Source organism: Prunus dulcis, chromosome 5, assembly GCF_902201215.1.
Source record: "Prunus dulcis chromosome 5, ALMONDv2, whole genome shotgun sequence".
Taxonomy (NCBI): Eukaryota; Viridiplantae; Streptophyta; class Magnoliopsida; order Rosales; family Rosaceae; genus Prunus; species Prunus dulcis.
Genome location: NC_047654.1, coordinates 4542134 through 4561631, shown reverse-complemented (window position 1 = coordinate 4561631; position 19498 = coordinate 4542134). Strand labels below are relative to the sequence as shown.

The 19498-nt window shown below is 37.7% G+C and overlaps 1 protein-coding gene across 3 annotated transcripts; it reads left to right on the top strand.

Annotated features, from left to right (window-relative positions):
• Positions 1 to 3505: 3505 nt before the first annotated feature.
• Positions 3506 to 11540, top strand: LOC117627554 (tobamovirus multiplication protein 2A). 3 transcript variants are annotated; one of them, XM_034359688.1, is made up of 7 exons: positions 3506 to 3679; positions 4199 to 4513; positions 8810 to 8909; positions 9121 to 9201; positions 9290 to 9394; positions 10620 to 10832; positions 11073 to 11540. In XM_034359688.1, the coding sequence occupies exons 2-7, from the start codon at positions 4275 to 4277 to the stop codon at positions 11178 to 11180; spliced, it is 846 nt and encodes a 281-aa protein (XP_034215579.1). In that variant the 5' UTR covers positions 3506 to 3679; positions 4199 to 4274; the 3' UTR covers positions 11181 to 11540. The 3 variants fall into 3 exon arrangements, with proteins under 3 accessions (XP_034215579.1, XP_034215581.1, XP_034215578.1); XM_034359690.1 differs by having other exon boundaries at positions 3537 to 3679; positions 4254 to 4513; XM_034359687.1 differs by having other exon boundaries at positions 3537 to 3679; positions 4195 to 4513.
• Positions 11541 to 19498: the final 7958 nt, after the last annotated feature.

Below are 19498 nucleotides of genomic sequence, written 5' to 3'. Positions count from 1 at the left end.
CAATTGATTAAAATCTTTTTGCTTTACGTTTTTTGAAGATCTTTTTGCCGCCCACTATTAATTAAAACCACCTCTAAAAAAGGGGTCTCTTATAAAAACAGAAGTAGGCAAAAAAGAAAAGGGCACTCAATTCATCAATCAAAAAGACAACAAACAAGAAAAACAGCCAAGAGCTCACTTGAAATTCAAGAGAAGCTAGCCTTAGACCAAAATCCCAAAGCTCAGACTTAGAAAATAAGCCTTCCAAAACGAGATCTCTGTCTCGTTACAAATTTGGTTCAGCAAAAAAAGCCAAGACAAGCAGAGTTTTGAATCTTTCACAGACGTGGAGACCTCAGCAAAAATTCGTGAAGAGTCCTGCCCAAACCAAGCAACTCTCGTAGTGCAATCCCTAGCTTATCAGACCATCAAGAATAGCCAATTCTGTCCCTTTCAAACTAAGGAAGCTGCAGTTCTGCCCACTCGGAAGGCCTCACGGAGCGCAAAGTAAACATGAAGCTCTGCCAAAATCTAACTTTAGTATCGATTTATAGGCCAGCCTAGCACTTGAAGTCACAAATAGTACGGGCAGACCCAGACGCGTCCAGTCCAGCCCAAGTTGGAACCTTCCATCCAAGCAGAAATGGAGTTCCAGCCATCTCTTAACTTCCCTAGAGTCAATATGTATACCTATTATTTTGTAAAAGGCAGTTCTGCCTGAAACAGTCTCACTCCTATTAAACATTTCTGGCCAGAACAGCCATTTGATATTGAGATAAATTGTGAAAGTCCTCACCAGTCTGAGGCAAGAAAAGACCTTACTTGGGAGATATTCCTCACCCAAATTCACAATCGCTTGATTTTAGAAGTCAGTAACTTGGGGCGCAAGTTATCTATTCTACAAGAAGTCTGCTAGGATTTACGTCGCTGGCAGTGGCACGCTCACACACCAAAGAAAGCTGACTTTTTGACCAGTACATGGTCTTCAAGCAAGTGGGGAACTTCGCCCTTCCATCACAGGACTAAACATAAAACGGGTGAACAATTGTCTAAATACATCTCTAAAAAACATGGTTCTTTTGCTCATGGCAGATCAAATTTTGATAACGTCCTTATAGCTTATGAGTTATTTAATGACTTTAAACGTAAGAAAGATTCCATTGGAACTATGGCTCTTGAGATTGATCTTGAGAAAGCATATGATATGCTTGACCAGAATTATATTCAAGCTTGCTTACAAAAAATGGGTTTCCATATATAATAGATGGATTGCACAAATACTATCTCTTATTCCCTACTCATTAATGGCTCTGCCAAAGTTTTATTCTGCTCCATTAGGGGTATTCGACAAGGGGATCCTTTATCCCCATATTTCTTCATGATTTACATGAAACCTCTCATTAGATACCTCAATTCTTTGTCTTCCAACCCTAAAAAATCATATTGGAATTTTATCTCCCCCTGGAGGTCTCCATATTTTCAATCTTGTCTTTGCTTATGATTGCCTTATTTTTGCCAAAGCTTCTACTTGTGCAACTAGGAAGATTCGAAATGTTCTGGCCTATTTTGCTAATGCCTCTGGCCTACAAATTAATTTCCATAAGTCCACCCTTTTGTTCTTTCCTCGAGTTACTAATATTAGTAATGTCCTCCAAGTTCAACATATCTATTATAGGTAGGTACTTGGGGTTTCAACATATCTACTATGAGTGCCTTGCTTTGAGGGATGGTTTAGCTCATGTACTTCATCATGGTTGGCGCAATATCATAATTGAATATGACTCTGAACTGGTCATTGATGCTGTCAACAAGAAATGCTCTGCCCCATGGAGTATTTTGTAGCTTCTCCAAGATGTACCCGACTCTACTAGCAACATATTGTTTGCTTTGGTTTCCCCTTCAAGGTTTTGTTCTTGGGCTCAAGGTAATGTTATCTTGCCCAAAAGGCCTCTTGCTAGGAAGAGAAGTGTCCACACATATAAGACACTTTACCTTTCCCTCCCCGAGTAATGTCGGATTGCTCATTAGTTTTGCTTCCCAAGCTTACAGGTCTTACAATCCACCCCCTTTGAATTTTTGCCCAATTCTTGCCCCCACTTAAAAAAGTATATTCAGTCCAAGCCTTTGCATAATCCAAGCCCACACTACGCATTGTATTTCAATAATTTGAACAGTCTACTTTTTGGATATTCCCTCAAAGATCATCTCTACTAAAAATCACTTGAATCTGAAACCATTTGACAACTCAATTAGATGGTTGTTATTATAGTCTTTTCTTGAAGCACTATATTCGTCTATTTTGTTGCTCTCAATTAGATGTGTTAATGATTTTTAATTTGCATGATCTTTTGTAATTATGATCTATGAATGAAGATTTGAAAATAGATGGTTTGGATCGTTGAAAAAAAAATCTATTAATAAAAAAAAACTCTTACCATTGCTACGCCAGTATACATAAAGAATTTCTTGACAGAATTTATGAAACAGCATAAGGTGTGAAATTTGATTGAAAGCAGAGGGATAAAACGGTAATTAAGTTGATAAATAATGTGCAGCGTACAAAATACCACGTTGGTACTGAAAATAAAATTAAAAAAAAAGTATTTTATTTTATTTTATTTATAAGAAATAACAAGCAAGTGTATGGTGGTAGGTACGAACCAAATCGTATAAAAAAAACTTGACCAATATTGTTTTGACTTGTAGTTGATGTCTTGATCCACGACCGTTAGATATTATCGTTTAGTTTGTAGTGCAACTCCACAGATTCTTCTACAATTTTTTTAACTTCTAAGTCGGAATGTGTTGTGAGACATGAACATATTTAATTTTAATACAGCGAAAGCATTGGAGGCCACAACTTTTTCGCACACATTACACTTTCGTTGCATACATTTGAATAAAATAGTTGGTTCTATTTAGGTCATTTAACATTTTCAACCGACATATCAATATACTTGATGATGTAGAGTAAAGTACGATGTAAAATATTGAATTTAAGGATAAAATCACTTTAAATTTCAAGAGGTAATATAAAATTTGACCATAATTTTAAGAATTACTGAATTGAGACAATCAAGTTTGTTTGAATTCAATTATAAGAACACGAAGATGTAATTTAGTCCTTAACTACATTACAGAAGTCGAGATTAGAATTACATAACAAGTCATATTAAACAAACGTATTATTAAAGAAGACTTTAAAATTATCAATTGCAAAATTACAGTTTAATTTTTGCATTATAAATTTTTTTGTTCTGTTGACTTGTAAGGCTAAACTGTTTTTCTCTTTTTTTTTTTTTTTTTTTTTTCCTTTTCCCAAAAGTGAACAGACATGGCAAAGCAGAACGATTGTGGACAGAGACCGGTTAAACGATGTCGTATGCCGCACGGCATTTTCTCTCTGAAAACTCATAGCTACTATATTTGACCAGACTATCCTTAAGCATATCGCAAGTATACGCATAAATAGAAATGCATAAGCAAGGTCATTAACGTCATTCCAAAATAGTAAACGGTGACAAAGCAAAAACGGGGAGGGGGACAAATCAAAAATGCCAAGCTGGCAATTAGACAAAAGGCAAAAAATACAGGTGCTCCTCTCCCTTTTGCTTCGTGTCTGTTCCTCTTCCTCTATCCGAATTTAGAATCCGAGAAAGCTCGAAATCCGATTAGCTCTCGTAATCATCCGCGCTAATCTGTAAGCCTAATTCGAATTTTGCTAATCTTCCGATCTATGCTAGATTTTATAAATCTGATATTGCATTTAGCTTCATCGATTGTATTTTCAGTGTGTGTTGTTTGGAAAATCATAGTTGATCAGGTTAGGAAATTGAGGTAGTTGAGTTTTCTAGGAGACTTGAATGGTTGCTGAGGAAGTTGAGGGAAAATTGAAATATGGGTCTCATTTCAGATTTGCTATTGGTAAAAAAGAATTAGAAGTCAACCAAGCCAAAATTTTCAATAAGCTTCAGCTGAATTCAGGGCGGAGGTTGGTTTTTATAAATAATAATAAATAAAAAATTTCCTTTATTTATGACCCTGATCTTAGACAATTATTGATGTCGAATAAAAGGTTTGAGTACACTTCCCAGCAACCAAACAGAGCTTAATACGTCAATTACCAGATTAATTGCAAACTTCTGAAAGTTAGTAGCCAGAATTGTATGTTTGTGTTATTGATCTTGGGGGCTAAATGTTGGTCTTTTGTTGAAGGTAGTGGGCTAATTGATGAAATAGAAGAGACCCATTTGATTTGAATTGGGAAATTGAAGGGTCCAAGAACTTTGTTGAAGATGGCCTGCAGAGGGTGCTGGGAGTGCGTATTGAAGCTATTGAACTTTGTTCTGACCCTTGTGGGGCTGGCCATGGTGGGTTATGGGATCTACCTGCTGGTTGAATACCTGAAAGCTGCTGACACAGTTGCCATGTCTTCGCTTGTGGGTGACAATCAAGCTTTGATACAGCTCAGCCGACCTATGCTCATGACTGTGTCTCTTTCATCTAATATCTTGGATAATTTGCCAAAAGCTTGGTATGCCTACTACCTAATTGATTAAACTTCTTTTTCAGTTTTTTGAGTTATAGCTAGTTAATCTTTTGTTTTATTACAATTGGGGGTATCTGTTGTTTATTTTGATTTTAGATATGGCTAAAAACAAGATGACAACGATGATTATGACAGACTTATCTTCTTACAGCTGATATCATATAGTTCTTATTATTTATTTCAAATTAGATATCGTAGACTGTATGTAAGTTTAAAGACGTAGAAAGATGATATAAAATGATTGAAAACCTTAGGAATGAAATCATTTTCCTCCCTATTTTTTTTTAATCCAACTGGAGATTTCTCTTAATTAACTAGTCTGTTATCATAGTTAACAGTTTGGATGTGAAATGAGTCTATAATTTAGAAACTTAGCTTGACTTTGGTTGTTACGGAAATTTTTGTTTCTCTGTTTTGAGCGATTTATTCAAATGCATATCAAGAATTGTAGGTCAAAATGAAATACAATATGGTTCCACCCAAAGACTTGGACATTTTGAGTCACCATCCAAGCACACGTGCCGTGATTTATAAGAATATTTTTGGCGTTGAAAGTCTCAAATTCAGGATCTTCTGCTGTAGATATTCCTCAGTAACAAATTCATAGGCACGGAGTTCAGTTTTATTGTTTGTTTCTTTGTTTGGTTGAGTAATATTGCCTATCCTAGTGCGTTTTAGGACCCACTGGACTAGACGCTTCTCAAACTCAAGCATTTACTTTTTTGGTTAGAGACTAATGTCTTGGGGCTAACGTAAGACCTGCTCAAGGACCTACCTCTTTAGGTAAATATCTAATGCATTGTCTGACCGGGGAAGATTTTGTGGAACCCCTCCAAGGTATCCCTATTTTGCTGGATCCGAATGGCTACAATGGATGTGCCTGTGTGCTCCTCCAAGTGAATTTTTGCTCATATGCCCTTCATGAAGTGTACAGGAGAAGTTATCTGTAAATATTTTGTGGGCATAAGAAAGCCTAATAGCCCTTTTCTGTGTTGCAGCCTGCACCCAAAGTCTAGGCGCAAGTATGATCATGTGATCCCTGTGCCTAGATATCATGCAGAGGTAGAGCTTCCTACTTCAATTTTGCTCCTGGAATCTAATGTAAGATATATAGGATACCGTGCCAAGAATCTAGGCACATAAGTCTTCATGTAGAGGATTTGAAATCCCAATAGGGTTGATCACCATGTGATGAAGAGGTGCCTACTCTAGGCGTCAAGACACATAGTGGATCCCTCCTATCTCATCTCTCATTATAAAGGACAGATTCTATCTTGAGAAGTTATGTTGTCGTAACCCTTCCCTAGCTAACCAAATTATTGAGGTAATGATCTTGAAAGGACTTACTCAGTGGTCAAATGGGAGTCACTTACTCTCTCTCACGATTAAGAGACTATTTCTGTAATGAGAGTACATTAATAGACAGTCTTCACTCTCTTCACTGGTTGTGATTCATTTATAGTGATGAGCACTGTGATGTAGGACATGGGTGTTATTAGGTAGTTTAGAAAAACAGAAAATAGGTGGTCCTGCTTCACGCCAAAAGAGTTTTGGCTTCACCAATCTCTGTAAACTTTTCTTAATATCTCAAATCTCCATTTTAAAGTACATGAGCAAATCTAGAGACAATGGTAAAACTATCCTAATCCACCAAGGAACTAAGTAAAATAAACTAGGAAACTTAAATCAAATCCTACTAAAACTCTGGAAACTAAAATCCTAGTGAAATCTGGAAAACTAATAAATCAGGAAACTAACTAATGATGTCCGCATCAATTCCCCCGGGCTGAAAAGATCTCGACTCCGGTGAGATAAAGCTGTAATAACATTCCAAAATGTCGGGATCAATGTGCGGCAGGTCCTCCTTTGTAATCTGAGTACTACGAGAATCTGGTTTAACTTCCACTTGACTGGGAACTTCTGCATCTTCCTTACATTCTTTAAGCATAATGATATGTAGAGCTTTGGTTTTACCTACTTTGTCTTGCTCCTCTTTGTTTGGTATAGATGGATTCACGAGCTTGGGTTGAAGTGGCTTCATCGTGATCTTCTTTCCTTTATGGATGAACGAACATATATTTTCTTGACCCAAGATGGTAACATTGTAATCGTAGATCCATGGTCTTCCCAAGAGAATATGACTCACATCCATATCCACCACATCACACCAAACATGATCTTTGTAAGTTGAAAACTGTATAGGAACGTGACATCATTGGGTAACAGGGATAGAAGATGTATTGTCAATCCATGCTACTCTGTATGGCACAAGATGCTTCTCGGGTGACAAACCAAGACGTGAAACAGTTAGCGTTGACACCACATTGATACAACTCCCATTATCTATGACCACCTTACACTCTTTATCTCCAGACTTGATGTAAGTGTGGAAAATGGAAGTCCTACGCCAATCCACAGTTTCCTTCCTAGGTTGAGCCAAAGTACACCTTACTACTGCTAATGTTGGATGAGGGACTTCAAAGTCGATTCTACAATCTTCATCAGGTTGTTGGGGTTCATAAATATCTTCCTCGAATTCACCTTGATTGTCAGCTTGTTCGTTGATGTGTGCACGCAGATTTCTTGTTGCCTCCTTCATTGGGCATTGGACAGCAAAGTGTCCAAAACCTTGGCATCTGTAACATCTTTGCGTTCCACCACCACGTGTATCAAGTAGCACTCCTTTTCCCTTGGCATTTTTTACTAAATTAGTCATAGATGTTGAAGTCGTAGAACTTGGAGTCACAGATGTGTCAACATGAAAACCAGATCTTTGAGAATCAGTTTGCTTGACTACATTGGACGACTTTAAATACTTCTCTAATTCTTGTACCCTCTGAAAAACCCTCTCTAAAGTATTCACAGTACGAGGAATTAATTCCCTTTGAAGCTCTGGACGAAGTCCTGATCTAAACCGAGAAATAGTCATCCTTCGATCTTCCCTTATGTCACATCGCAACATGAATTCCTCAAATTTTGCAATATATTCAGCAACTGGCATGTTGTCTTACGAAGAGTTTGCGACTCATCTAACAAACTCTGTTGATAGGATAATGGTAGATATTTCTGCTTCAACCTTTCTTTCATCTCACCCCAATGGATGATTGGTTCTTCACCAGCTCTCTCTAGCTGTGTTTCAACATTGGTCCAAAACAATCCAGCTTGACCCACCAATTTTATCTTAGCAAATCTCACCCTTCGAGCTTCAGACATGTCGTGCCACTCAAAATAGCGATCTATGGTAGCTAACCAGTCGAGGAGTGCTTTAGGATTTAGCTCACCATCAAAATTAGGAGCGTCAACTTTCACTGATCTCATCACCCTTTCATCAGGGTCTTGGTCATAGCCACGATGAAAATTGTGTCTCTCTGCGTCTCAATCATTCCTTCCATCATGATGTTGTCGCTCACGATTCCTCTCTTCTCCATTCACACTTGCTTCATCATGTTGGTTAGCTGCTTCTAAGTCTGCAAGGCAACGTTCCATGAGTCTGGATCTAGTGTCCGAATCTGCCACTTGCTTTGATAGGTTTTCCATCATCTGAAAAAGACGTTCAAAGTCCATCTCTGGCTCGTCTGTCTTTCCAGGCTTAGTTGGAGCCATCACTTGACACACGGCGTGAAGAACAAGAAATACTCAAAAATTTTGAACCCAAAGAAAACGAAAACCTGGCTCTGATACCAAATTTGATGTAGGATACGGGTGAATTGAGTATTTAGGAATTTAGGTAGTTTAGTGTAAGCAAAAACAATGGAAAAACAGAAAATAGGTGGTAAAAGACGCCTTGGCTTCACGCCAAAAGAGTTTTGGCTTCACACCAAGGAGTCTCCAATCTCTGGAAAGTAAACTTTTCTTAATATCTCAAATCTCCATTTTAAAGAACCACGTGGGGGGTATTTATAGCAAACTAAAACCTAGAGACAATAGGATAAAAATCCCTCACTAAAACAGAAATCCTAATCCACCAAGGAACTAAGTAAAATAAACTAGGAAACTTAAATCAAATCCTACTAAACCTCTGGAAACTAAATCCTAGTGAAATCTGGAAAACTAGAGAATCTAGGAAACTAATAAATCAGGAAACTAACTAATGATGTCCGCATCAATCTGTGGTTCACATCTCCTGTTGTAAAATAAATGAACCTGTAACTTACCCATCCTAGATCTATGCATATTCTTGCATTTTTACTTTTATATAGATATTGAAGAGTCATACCTGTTGAATTCAAGCTACTAATTCTTTTTTTTTTTCCCTCCATTAAATGTCACATGCTTTTTCAGGTTCATCTACTTGTTTATTGGAATTGGAGCAATTATATTTGTCATCTCTTGTTTTGGTTGCGTGGCCGCCGTGACACGGAATGGCTGCTGCTTGAGTTGTGTATCCTAATTACTCAATATTTTGTCTAAATGGTATATCAGATAATAATGTCATGGTCTTTCAGCTATGTGATATGCCTACAATGGCGTCATACTAAAATAATGCTGAATTACATTCATAGTACATGGTAGCTGATAAATATACTTGATGTACAGTGCATGTGAGTTATACTCTTTTATTTTCAAAAATTGATTTCCTTAAGTCGTCATAGTACTCAGTTTTGCTGATCCTTTTGATATTGGTAGAGCTGGGAGGTGCAGCCTTTATATTCTTTGACAAAAGCTGGGAAGCTGTAAGTTCTGTTATTAGCTGATGTTTTGAAATTTTAGATGGTAGTCGTATGATTGGCCATTTAATCAGTGTCATAATTTGTTTTCCAGGAAATCCCAACAGATAAAAGTGGAGATTTTGAGATGATATATGCATTTCTGAAAGCTCACTGGGACATTGTTAGATGGGTTGCTCTTGGAGCCGTTGTCTTCGAGGTAACTAAAGTATCCAAAATCTTGTCAGGGTCTCTTCAGTTTCGACATATTTTGGTTTGAGTTTTTGTTCCTTTGGTGGAATTACGATTATATCCTTCAGTCAACTAAAGGAAGATTGCTTTGGCATGACCGTCTCTTTTCCCTGGGTTGGAATTATATTTTTAATATATATATTTTTAAATTCCCATATAGAAATATATAAGGGGGTGGCCATCTTTTAGCTAGCAATGCATCACTGAAAGGAAACTGCCAAACATTATAAAACCTGATGCTTCTGTGGAACTTTACCTCACGGTTGATTCTCATTGGCTAGAATACTTGAAATGGGTGCTACCATGGGGTTGGTTCTTGCATGGCCTAATGAACATGTAGCATTGGAAGAAACATTTTATGCTTTTGATGTCAGCTTGTACTGGTTTGCTTCTAAGTTGAATTTTATTTTGTTGAATGAATCCATATTTTCCAGTTATCTATTTCGTGCCGCTGGATTGACAGTAATCATGATTGATTTTATGATCTTCAAGTGTATGCTCAATTGCATGAACCGGGATCTTGCTGTATTTCTGAATGCATTTTCTTCATGGTCTTATTTTGTGTCTACATCATAATGACAGTGATTGAAATGTTTGCATGAGTTTGATTAGTAGTAATTATGATTCATTATATGACTTAAAAGTGTATGCGCAATAGCATGAGCAAGGATCTTATGTATTTCTAAATACAATTTCTTCATGATATTGTTCCTGTTGGGGAATTCTTTCATTGCATGAAACTGATATGAATCAATTTTTCAATGGCGTTTGCTGCTACTCTAGATAGATCAGTGGATATTTAGTAATCTGTTCTGTAATGTTCTTCTTTTCTTATAGTAAAATTATAGCTCTTATTGAAAAACATTGACAAAACTGTTTGCATAAGAACAAAACCATTGAAATGTTAGTTCTAGAAATGGTGTTATATCAGATATTGCCAGCCAGCTGCTGCTAGTCTTCTGGTTGTAGTTAAAATTTCTTCGTAGACTTGTACATCTTTATCTGATATTGGTTAAGATTTCCTTGTGGTCTGAAAAGTTTTGTACATTATTTGCTTTTTAGCTGCACAAAATCATTGCTAAGATGAGAGTGTTCTTCTGTTGTGATTCTTGAATCTAGTGCAGTGAAAAAAATTGTTTGGTGTTTTCTTGGCCTAAAAGTTTCTTTTATAATGTTTCTCCATGGAATTTCAGGCTCTACTTTTCTTGCTAGCTCTTGTGGTTAGGGCAGCAAACAGACCAGCAGAGTATGACAGTGATGATGAGCTCATTGCTCCAAGGCAACAAATTAGACAGCCATTGATCAATAACAGGCCAGCAGTTCCGGCAACTGGTGTACCTGTTGCTGGGGCTAGTGATCAACGACCGAACAGAAATGATGCTTGGAGTACACGCATGAGGGAAAAGGTGAGGCATTCTGGCAAAAAGTTTTCTTAAAGTTAGTATGACATGATGCATAGACAGCCATTTTAGTGATAGTGTAGAGTTATGATCTGCATGTTAGCAGGTTTACTTTAGATTTTGCTGATAATTCCATTTTTCATTTATATTTTTATGCTACAATCTCTTCCATAGTTTATGGTTCTAATGCCTGTTATCTTTTTTGTCTGGTGACTTTGGTCACACTGCATATATAACCAAAATCAGTACGGGCTTGATACAGCTGAGTTTACATACAACCCATCTGAGTCAAACAGGTTCCAGCCGGTACCAGCTCAGCCACAAGAAGAAAGGAGCCGATGCAGCATCATGTGATAAAAGATGTGGATTTAACCAAAATTTAAACTTGGGTTTGGTTTCTGAAGACCACTTCTTGGACCGTGTTAGAACTTCAAGCTTTTCAGAGGATCGTCGTTTCCTTTTTGTTGAGTTTGTGTACAACAATTCTTTTCCTTTACTTTTTTGTTTCAGGAGCTTTACTTATTCCCGGTGGAAAGCGTCTTCTCTTAAAATGTATTATCAGTTGGTGTGTAAATTGTACTGCTAGTTAGGGCTTGTTATGGAGTGTATTTTTATGAACCGAGTCACTTGAGACCTTCTGGCAGTTGCAATGATGTGTTTGTTCTATTGGTTATAATTTCTTTTACCTAATTGATCAGCAAATTTCTGGTTCTATGTGTTCGGACCAAGTGAAATGGTTTTCCAATTTCTTTTTCCTTACATTTGTACTGTTTTTCTTTGAAGGATAAAAAAAATCCCAAGTTTAAACAGTAAAATATACGTAAAATCGCCTGGCCTGTGAAAACTTTCAATCTTATTGCTCTATTTCCTAAAGCTTCCCAACCTAGCAGGCCCATGAAATCTGGTGATGCTGGAACTTGGGGTTCTGCTGCAAGCGACCATGATGAGCTGAGCTGAGATTGACCCTCTCCTTAATCGATCATTAGTTTCCAACCGTGGGCGAAAAAATGGGAATTTTATACATAAATTCCACAGTTAATTTAAAAGAATAGAAAAAGCTTTTATTGGGGTGGTCGAATTTCTTCTTATCTTTTAGCGTATGTATCCTATGCATTAATAATTTTTTTTAATTTAAATTTTTTTTAACTTTGAATGTTCTTGTTCTTGATTCCCACAGGCCTTCTCCAATCTCCAATACAAAACCAAATTTAAACCCAGAGGTTTGGGATAAAAAATCAACCCTTAGACTATAATGAGGGCTAAGTTATAAGGGGTAAGTTATAAGGGGTTCAGTTTATAGCCATCAGATCAATCCAAGGGCTGGGGAGAATTGAGATTAAGTTTCACAATTGGGTAGGTGGGGAACCCAAACCCGAATTGAATATCCAGCACGTCCAAAAGAAGAAGAAGAGGGAAACAGGACCGAAAAAGAAGCAGAAGAGGCAAACTCGAAGTCTGAACAGAAAACACTCTCTCTCTAAAACCCAGAGGTCTGAGAAACCAATGAAGGCAACGGCTAACGACAGTTGAAGGCAACGATTCGCCACTCACGTTCTCCAGACCCTGAAAAAGTAGCTATTTTGAGTAGAAGGGGAAAAGTGTGGATTCCAAATCAGCGAAGGGGCGAAGCAGTGGAAGGGGAAGGAGAGAAGCTGTATTCGTTGGAAGTGGTAGGTTCCATTTGTGGAGCAAAGAAACAGAAACACCCCACACAAACGCCTTGCAATAACCAGCATTTGGTGAGTAATTTATGGAATTTGAGTTTAGGGTTAGAGTAATGGTTTTCCCCAATTTGTACCATAAATGTTGTTAGATTTGGCATCTGGAAGTTGTGCTTCAGTTGCATGTTAATTTTTGCTTGGGTATATGTTAAAAAAATAATGAAAATCAAGTCAATAACAAGTGACTAACATGTCAATAATGATGTGAATAGATAATGGTGTTGAATTGGAGGAGGCCCTCAAAACCTTCCACATTTGAAGCAGTGAATAGTGCAGATTATCTCTCTGGCGCTAGAATATGTATATATATATATATATATATATTTTCAAATAAATATGATTTCCTCTGTTACTAAATTTGCCTGAGAAACATGAGAAAAGATAATAATAAACTCATGAATAGAAGTGCAAAGCATTTGATGAGTAATTTATGGAATTTGAGTTTGGGGTTAGAGTAATGGTTTTCCCCAATTTGTACCATCAATGTTGTTGGATTTGGCATCTCTTCTTTGTGCTTGAATTGCATGTTAATTGTTGCTTGGGTATATGTTAAAAAACGAATGAAAATAAAGTCAATCACATGTCAATAACATGTCAATAATGATATGAATAAGATAATGGTGTTGAATTGGAGGAGGCCCTCAAAAACTTCCACATTTGAAGCAGTGCAGAGTGCAGAGTGCAGTGTACCTCTCTGGCGCTAGAATTTATATATTATTTGAAATAAATAGTATTTCATTTGTTACTAAATTTGGCTATGATAAATGAGAACAGATAATGATAAACTGATGAATAAAAGTGCAAAGCATTTGAAATAAAGGTTGATCTATGACGATTGTGGCTGACTGAAGAAAAAGCTAGAAAGAAAGATGAAATCTGACAATTGCTTAGCAAGCAGATAGCAGAGTAGATGCTTTGCTTTGCTTTGCTTCCTTCCACTATATTTCTTATTTATGTAGTTTGTGTTGTGTATGAAATGACAATAATTGTGATGTGTGTGAAGTGCAGAACTTGCCTAGATTGCACTCACATGAGTATGGATCCATAAATAAAACAGGTGAAATTGTTTGTAATTCACATAAGCATTGCTTTAACATGTATTTGCACAAAATGTGTCACATTGCGTTGATGATGTTAAAGCCTGTGATCAGTAATCCCTATGCTCATGTACTTTGTAAAATTTGTAATGTGCCTGGTTGACTAGTTGTGATTGTGCAAATACGAGGTAGTATATGTGTTCACGTTATTTCACATTGTATTTGAGGAAATGGGATCCAACGTGGAGCTGGTATGGCCAGAGGCAGAGGCATATTCGTCACGGGTGAACAACTGCTCACATGCAAATTCAGCTCTAGCTGCAATTCGATCGAAGTTGAGTGCTGAACAATTAGAACAATTCAAGACATCATGCTTTGGCCATCTTCTGAATATAGATAAGATTCAGTTTAGCGGGCAGATTGTGCATGGGGTTGTGTTGCGTAGAGTAGTGGGGCAGGGTGTGAAAGACTTGGATGGACTGAGTTTCTTATTAGGGTGTGACGTTGCTCAGTTCACTCGTCAGGATTTCTGTTTGATCATAGGGCTTCGTTTTGGGGAAGTGCCTGAAGTTTCCAGTGGAGAGAGTGATGAAATCAGACTTCAGGAAAGATATTTTATAGACGAAGGAATTACATGCAATGCTTTAGAAGAAGCATTTCTGAGGTGCACAGAGGAAGATGACATCTACAAGCTAGCTCTTGTTTACTTTGTTGAGTTAGTGGTTTTGGGAAGGGACAAACATTTGAACATCAATCTAAATTACCTGACCCTTGTAGAGGACTTGGATGCGTTCAACAGGTATCCGTGGGGTTCGGTGTCCTTTGACAAAACCCAAGACAGTCTATTTTCTGCACCAACAAAGTATGTGAAAAGCATTGAAAATGAAGAGGGAAGAGGGAAGGGGAAAAGTAAGGTAACGGGAACAAGCCCGAGAAATGAGAAGGGCAAGAAGGATAAGCATGGTGAAGCGCAAAGGAGTGGCTGGAGTTTTAAAGGTTTCACTTATGCTTTCCAGGTACATGGTAATAATGTTCATGTCAGTTATGTTTTGTTTTTCTTTAAAACATAAATATTGACTTTTGTCCTGTGAATTGTGTAGATTTGGGTATATGAATTAATTCCAAGAATGGCGGACCTGAATTACTGCAAGGTTGTTGATCCGACCGCTGTCCCGTGTATTTTGCGATGGAGAACTACTACGTCTGTTCCCGAGATGAGAAAGTTGAACAATTATTTTTTCCAGAGCAAAGAGGTTTGGTTTGCAGCCCTTGGAACTATTGATAAGATTGAATGAAATTATAAAGTAGAATGATTTAATATGACTATTGTCTGTATTCTGAAACAGTCAGTTCAGTTGCGGTCGCTATGTCCGAGTGAAGAGGAAATGAGACAGCCATATTGGAGTTGGCCACAGGATCGCCCTGCGGTTGTCTCTGCAGAGTCAATTCCTTCTTCATGTGGTGATCTTGATGAGTTGAACAAGGTGGTAAGCTTCTTGAGGTCCGAGTTGTTTCAAGTGAAGCAGGAAAAAGACGTCCTTCACTTAAAGGTCATACGGATGGAAAAACTGTTGGACCGATGTTTAGGTCCTCAGTTTGAGCAGGAAGTAAGGAGGGACCTAGCTTTACTGAAACAGAGGACGAATCGCTGTGTCATCTCACATCTATTTAAAGGATATGGGGGATATCCGGAAATGGATGACCTACTTCAACAGGATGAAGGGCCAAGTAACATAAATGAGGGGGAGGAAAAGGAAGATGAAGGGATTCAAGGGGGTGAAGGGCCAAGTTATAGAAATGAGGGAGAGGAAAAGGAAGAGGAGGGGATTGAAGGGGGTGAAGGGCCAAGTAATACAAATGAGGGAGAGGAAAAGGAAGAGGAGGGTATTGAAGGGGGTGAAGTGCAAGGAAAACCAAGTGAGGTAGAGGAAGGGCAAAGGAAAACAAGTGAAGGAGAGCAAGTGCAAGTAAAAAGTAGCAAAGGAAAAAAAGGCCAAAGACCGAGCAGTGAGGGAGAGGAAGTGAAAAGAAAGAGCAGTAAGGGAGGGAAACTGCAAAGGAAAAAAAGAGAGGCCAAGGAAGTGAAAAGACAAAGAAGGGAGGAAAAGGAAGTGCAAACAAACCAATGCGAGAAAGAAGATAATGAAGTCATGTTGCTTGGGGGTGACATTGGCGAGAGCAAGGAGGGGACACAGCTTGAGTTTAGTATCCGGGACATTGATTTGGACCAACACACAGCTGTGCTTTCTAAGTTGAACGTCTGGTTGAATCATAACGGTAAAGCTTCCGCACAAGGGGTCCAATTGAGGAAAAGGAAGAGGATCATTCCGAAGTGGAAGATCATTGAAGCCAGTGAATTGGTTCCAAAAACTGCGGCACAGACAACCGGACTGAAGACGTTAGACCCAATGAAGGCTATTCCCCATGATGATCTGGTTAATTTGCTGAAACTTTGTTGGGAATGGCGCCAGGACCCAAAGTAAGTCCCTTGCAATTATAAGATAGAAGCATGACTGTATATAATTTTTAATATTGGCCATTTTCTAAAACTGCTTTATATTCATAGCTTAATCATGCAATTTGGAAACGTGGAAGCTGAGATTGAATTNTTGGTGATGCAATTTGGAAACGTGGAAGCTGAGATTGAATTCTTGGCTTCCCTCGTGAAAGGTGATGGTTGGCTGAAAGGAGATGTAAGTGTAATTGATTATGCATTTGTTTTAATGTCCATAGATTATGAGATTGACAAGAAAAACATGTTGCAGCACCTTGATTTGGGGTTGTATCTCATGCGGAAGCGACAACAACAGTTGGAGGAAGTTGAAATAGCTGACTGGACAATGACCGATGTTTTTTTTATGGTATGTCATCGGCCTTGACCAAGTGCCGTTAATAATTACACATTATCCATACACACCTTTATCGGAGGTGTTTAACCATTGATTGTTTTGTATTTCACAGAATCACATAAGTACTTTCTTTGCGGAGAATAAAAGGAAAAAACAGCAGGTTGGGTGGAAAATCAGAAAAAGTTTACTAAACGTTGTAAATGGGAAGGTTCCTCCGTGTGGGATGGATTGGCAGAACGTCTATAAGGTGTATACCCCATTTATGTTGACGAAGCACAAGCATTGGGTGGCTGTAATGATTGATCTGGTATTGTGTGAAATCAAAGTGTACGATTCAAAGGTTTCACTAATTCCAGATGACATCGTAAAGGAAGAACTCGACCCGCTATCAATTACGCTTCCAAATCTTCTCAACACCATCGACTTTTATGAAGAAGGTGTTTATGCAAACAATTGCAGCTGAGATTGGTGGTGTCCGTGGCCAATAGAGCGTGTGGATGTTCCACAACAGTCTAATGAGTAAGCACAACTTTTTATTTATTTTTATTACTTTGAATTGTCAATTACGTTAGAATGTCATTAGTTGAATTGATCGAGTTCTTGTTTTGCTTCAGAGGCGATTGTGTCATGTTTGTGTTAAAGTACATTGAGCTTTTCAGCGCTCAGCTTCCGTTAGCTACTTGCCCCTCGCACAACATGCCTTTTTTTTTGGTTGAAATTGGCTGCGGAGATAACAAGGGGAGATGCTTACTTCCCATGATATTGGTTGAAGATGACAAATGGTACATCAGAAGGTTTTGGGAATGTCCTTTCTCAAACTAATGTAAATACACAATATTCTCGTACGAGTCCTTTTCGAATTGTACCGCTAACTCCTCCATGACATTTACATGTTTGTTAACCAAACTGCATTGAATTGGAATTTGAAGACTGCATATGTGAATTGGGATTTGAACATGGATTTTTAAGTGTATTACATCATTGCAATGCGATATGTCATTGTTGATGCAAGTCACCATTAATCGCAATATGTTGCATCATAATAGGTGTCTACACATGCGAAAGGTTTGCGGCTTAGCTCAGTACCATACAAGTACACACAAAGACAATATACACAAAATGAACAACAATTCACTTGCGTTTCGACGACCAACACACAGACAACACACAAACTATGTACACAAAATTGGCCTGCCATATACAGACAATAGACATGCAATATACACACAGTACACAAGCAATAAACACACAATATTTCAGAATTCACACACAATAGACATGAAATATACAGACAATAGACATGCAATATATACACAATAGACATCCAATTTACACACAATCCTCCCTTCACACACACAATTGACATGCCATATACAGACAGTAAAGATGCGCTATATTTCAGTCCCCAACTACACCAACCATAAATACGATATTGATGTTAACAGTTTTTCTTCCTACTCAAAGAAAGAATTAGGTCCGTTTCCCCCCTTCATTCTTAGTTGAGTGATACTTGTGGTCCCAATAAACATCCAATATTGGGGCAATGATATTCCAGATACATGCAGCAAAGTATCAATAAAACTTCAATAAACATTCAGTACCGGTTCTATAACATGCCAATTTAAAATGCAGTTCACAATAATAAAGAAGGAAACACTCCATAAAGCTTCAATAAACCTTTAGTATTGGTTCAATAACATGCCAAATTTGAGATTATAATAATCAATAAACCTTCAATAAACATGTAAACAGTCAATAATTTATCAATAAACATTCAATATGGGCGCAATAAAAATAAATTAATTACTATGATTTTATCGTAGTGGCCCTGTATTGTGAGTTTATCGTCTTCGTTATTACTTGGTTTTTGAAAGTAAGTGTTGGAACGTTTTTGCGTGTTTTCAAACAAATTAATGCATTTGTTGAAATTCAATGCCAATCCACGTATTTGACGAACAAATATTACAAAATGGGTTTAGGGTCTCGTTCGTGGTGGGTGCAACATGTCTTGTGTGGGAGAACTTTCACAAAGTAGGAGAAACCGTGCAGTTAAATGATCATTAACAGAACAAATAAAATGACAATTGATACAACTAATAAAACTAGTACCAAGTCCTTAATGGACTTCAGCATGTTCAGCACTCTAGCATCATACGTGTCATCTTGATGTTCTGATTCAGCGGAGGTTACATCAACCCATTCGAATCCATTGCAACTGGTGGCTCCCTAATTGCAGGCATCATATATGGAAAATAATTATGTCAGAGTTAGACATAGGTGTCTTTTCACCCACATACATATTCTTTAAATTAAAACTTACATAGGAGGTTAGACACTTCCAGAATGGCTTCCCTCGATTTTTTTTCAGATTTTGAAACCCGAAGCACCATTGTAGCTCCACAATAGTGACACCTCTTTGTTTGAGCGGGCGATGAAGAAGAAGACATGTTCAATCTTCTCAGTTGTAACTCTTCTCACTCAGATCTTCTCACTGAAACCTCTTCGGACTCATACCTTCTCACTCATAGTTGTGATTCATACCCCTTCACTCATAACCCTAAACTTGTAACTCAGCTCTCTCTCTCATCTCTGCCCAAATCGAATTATATTTATTGTGTTTGGGATAATTTGGTGGGTTGGTCACGATGTCGACACATGTACCGTCAGCATTGTGACATCTCTTAGCCCGAAAAGCAATATAAACTACTTCACTACCAATTATAATTTCTGAAAAATGAGGGGACACTGCTTAAAATTTATTATTTTATTTATATTTCATTAAGGCAACTAGTTGGATAAGAATCCGTAATTATTGGTTCCATTTTAATAACATTACTAGGGGTAGTTGGGTGTGGGAAAATGGAAAAGTATATGATGGGACCTTCTGTCACTAGTTAGTAATCCATCACATTTGTATCAATGAATTTGATAGTGGGATAATCCCAAATATGGCTATGCAAACAGCCATTTAATTAACTTTTTGACTGTCTGACTCTGTATGCACCGTTATGACGTTTTCCCTTCTTTTGTCTTCAGTTTTAATTCACTTGGGTTCAGTTTCTTTG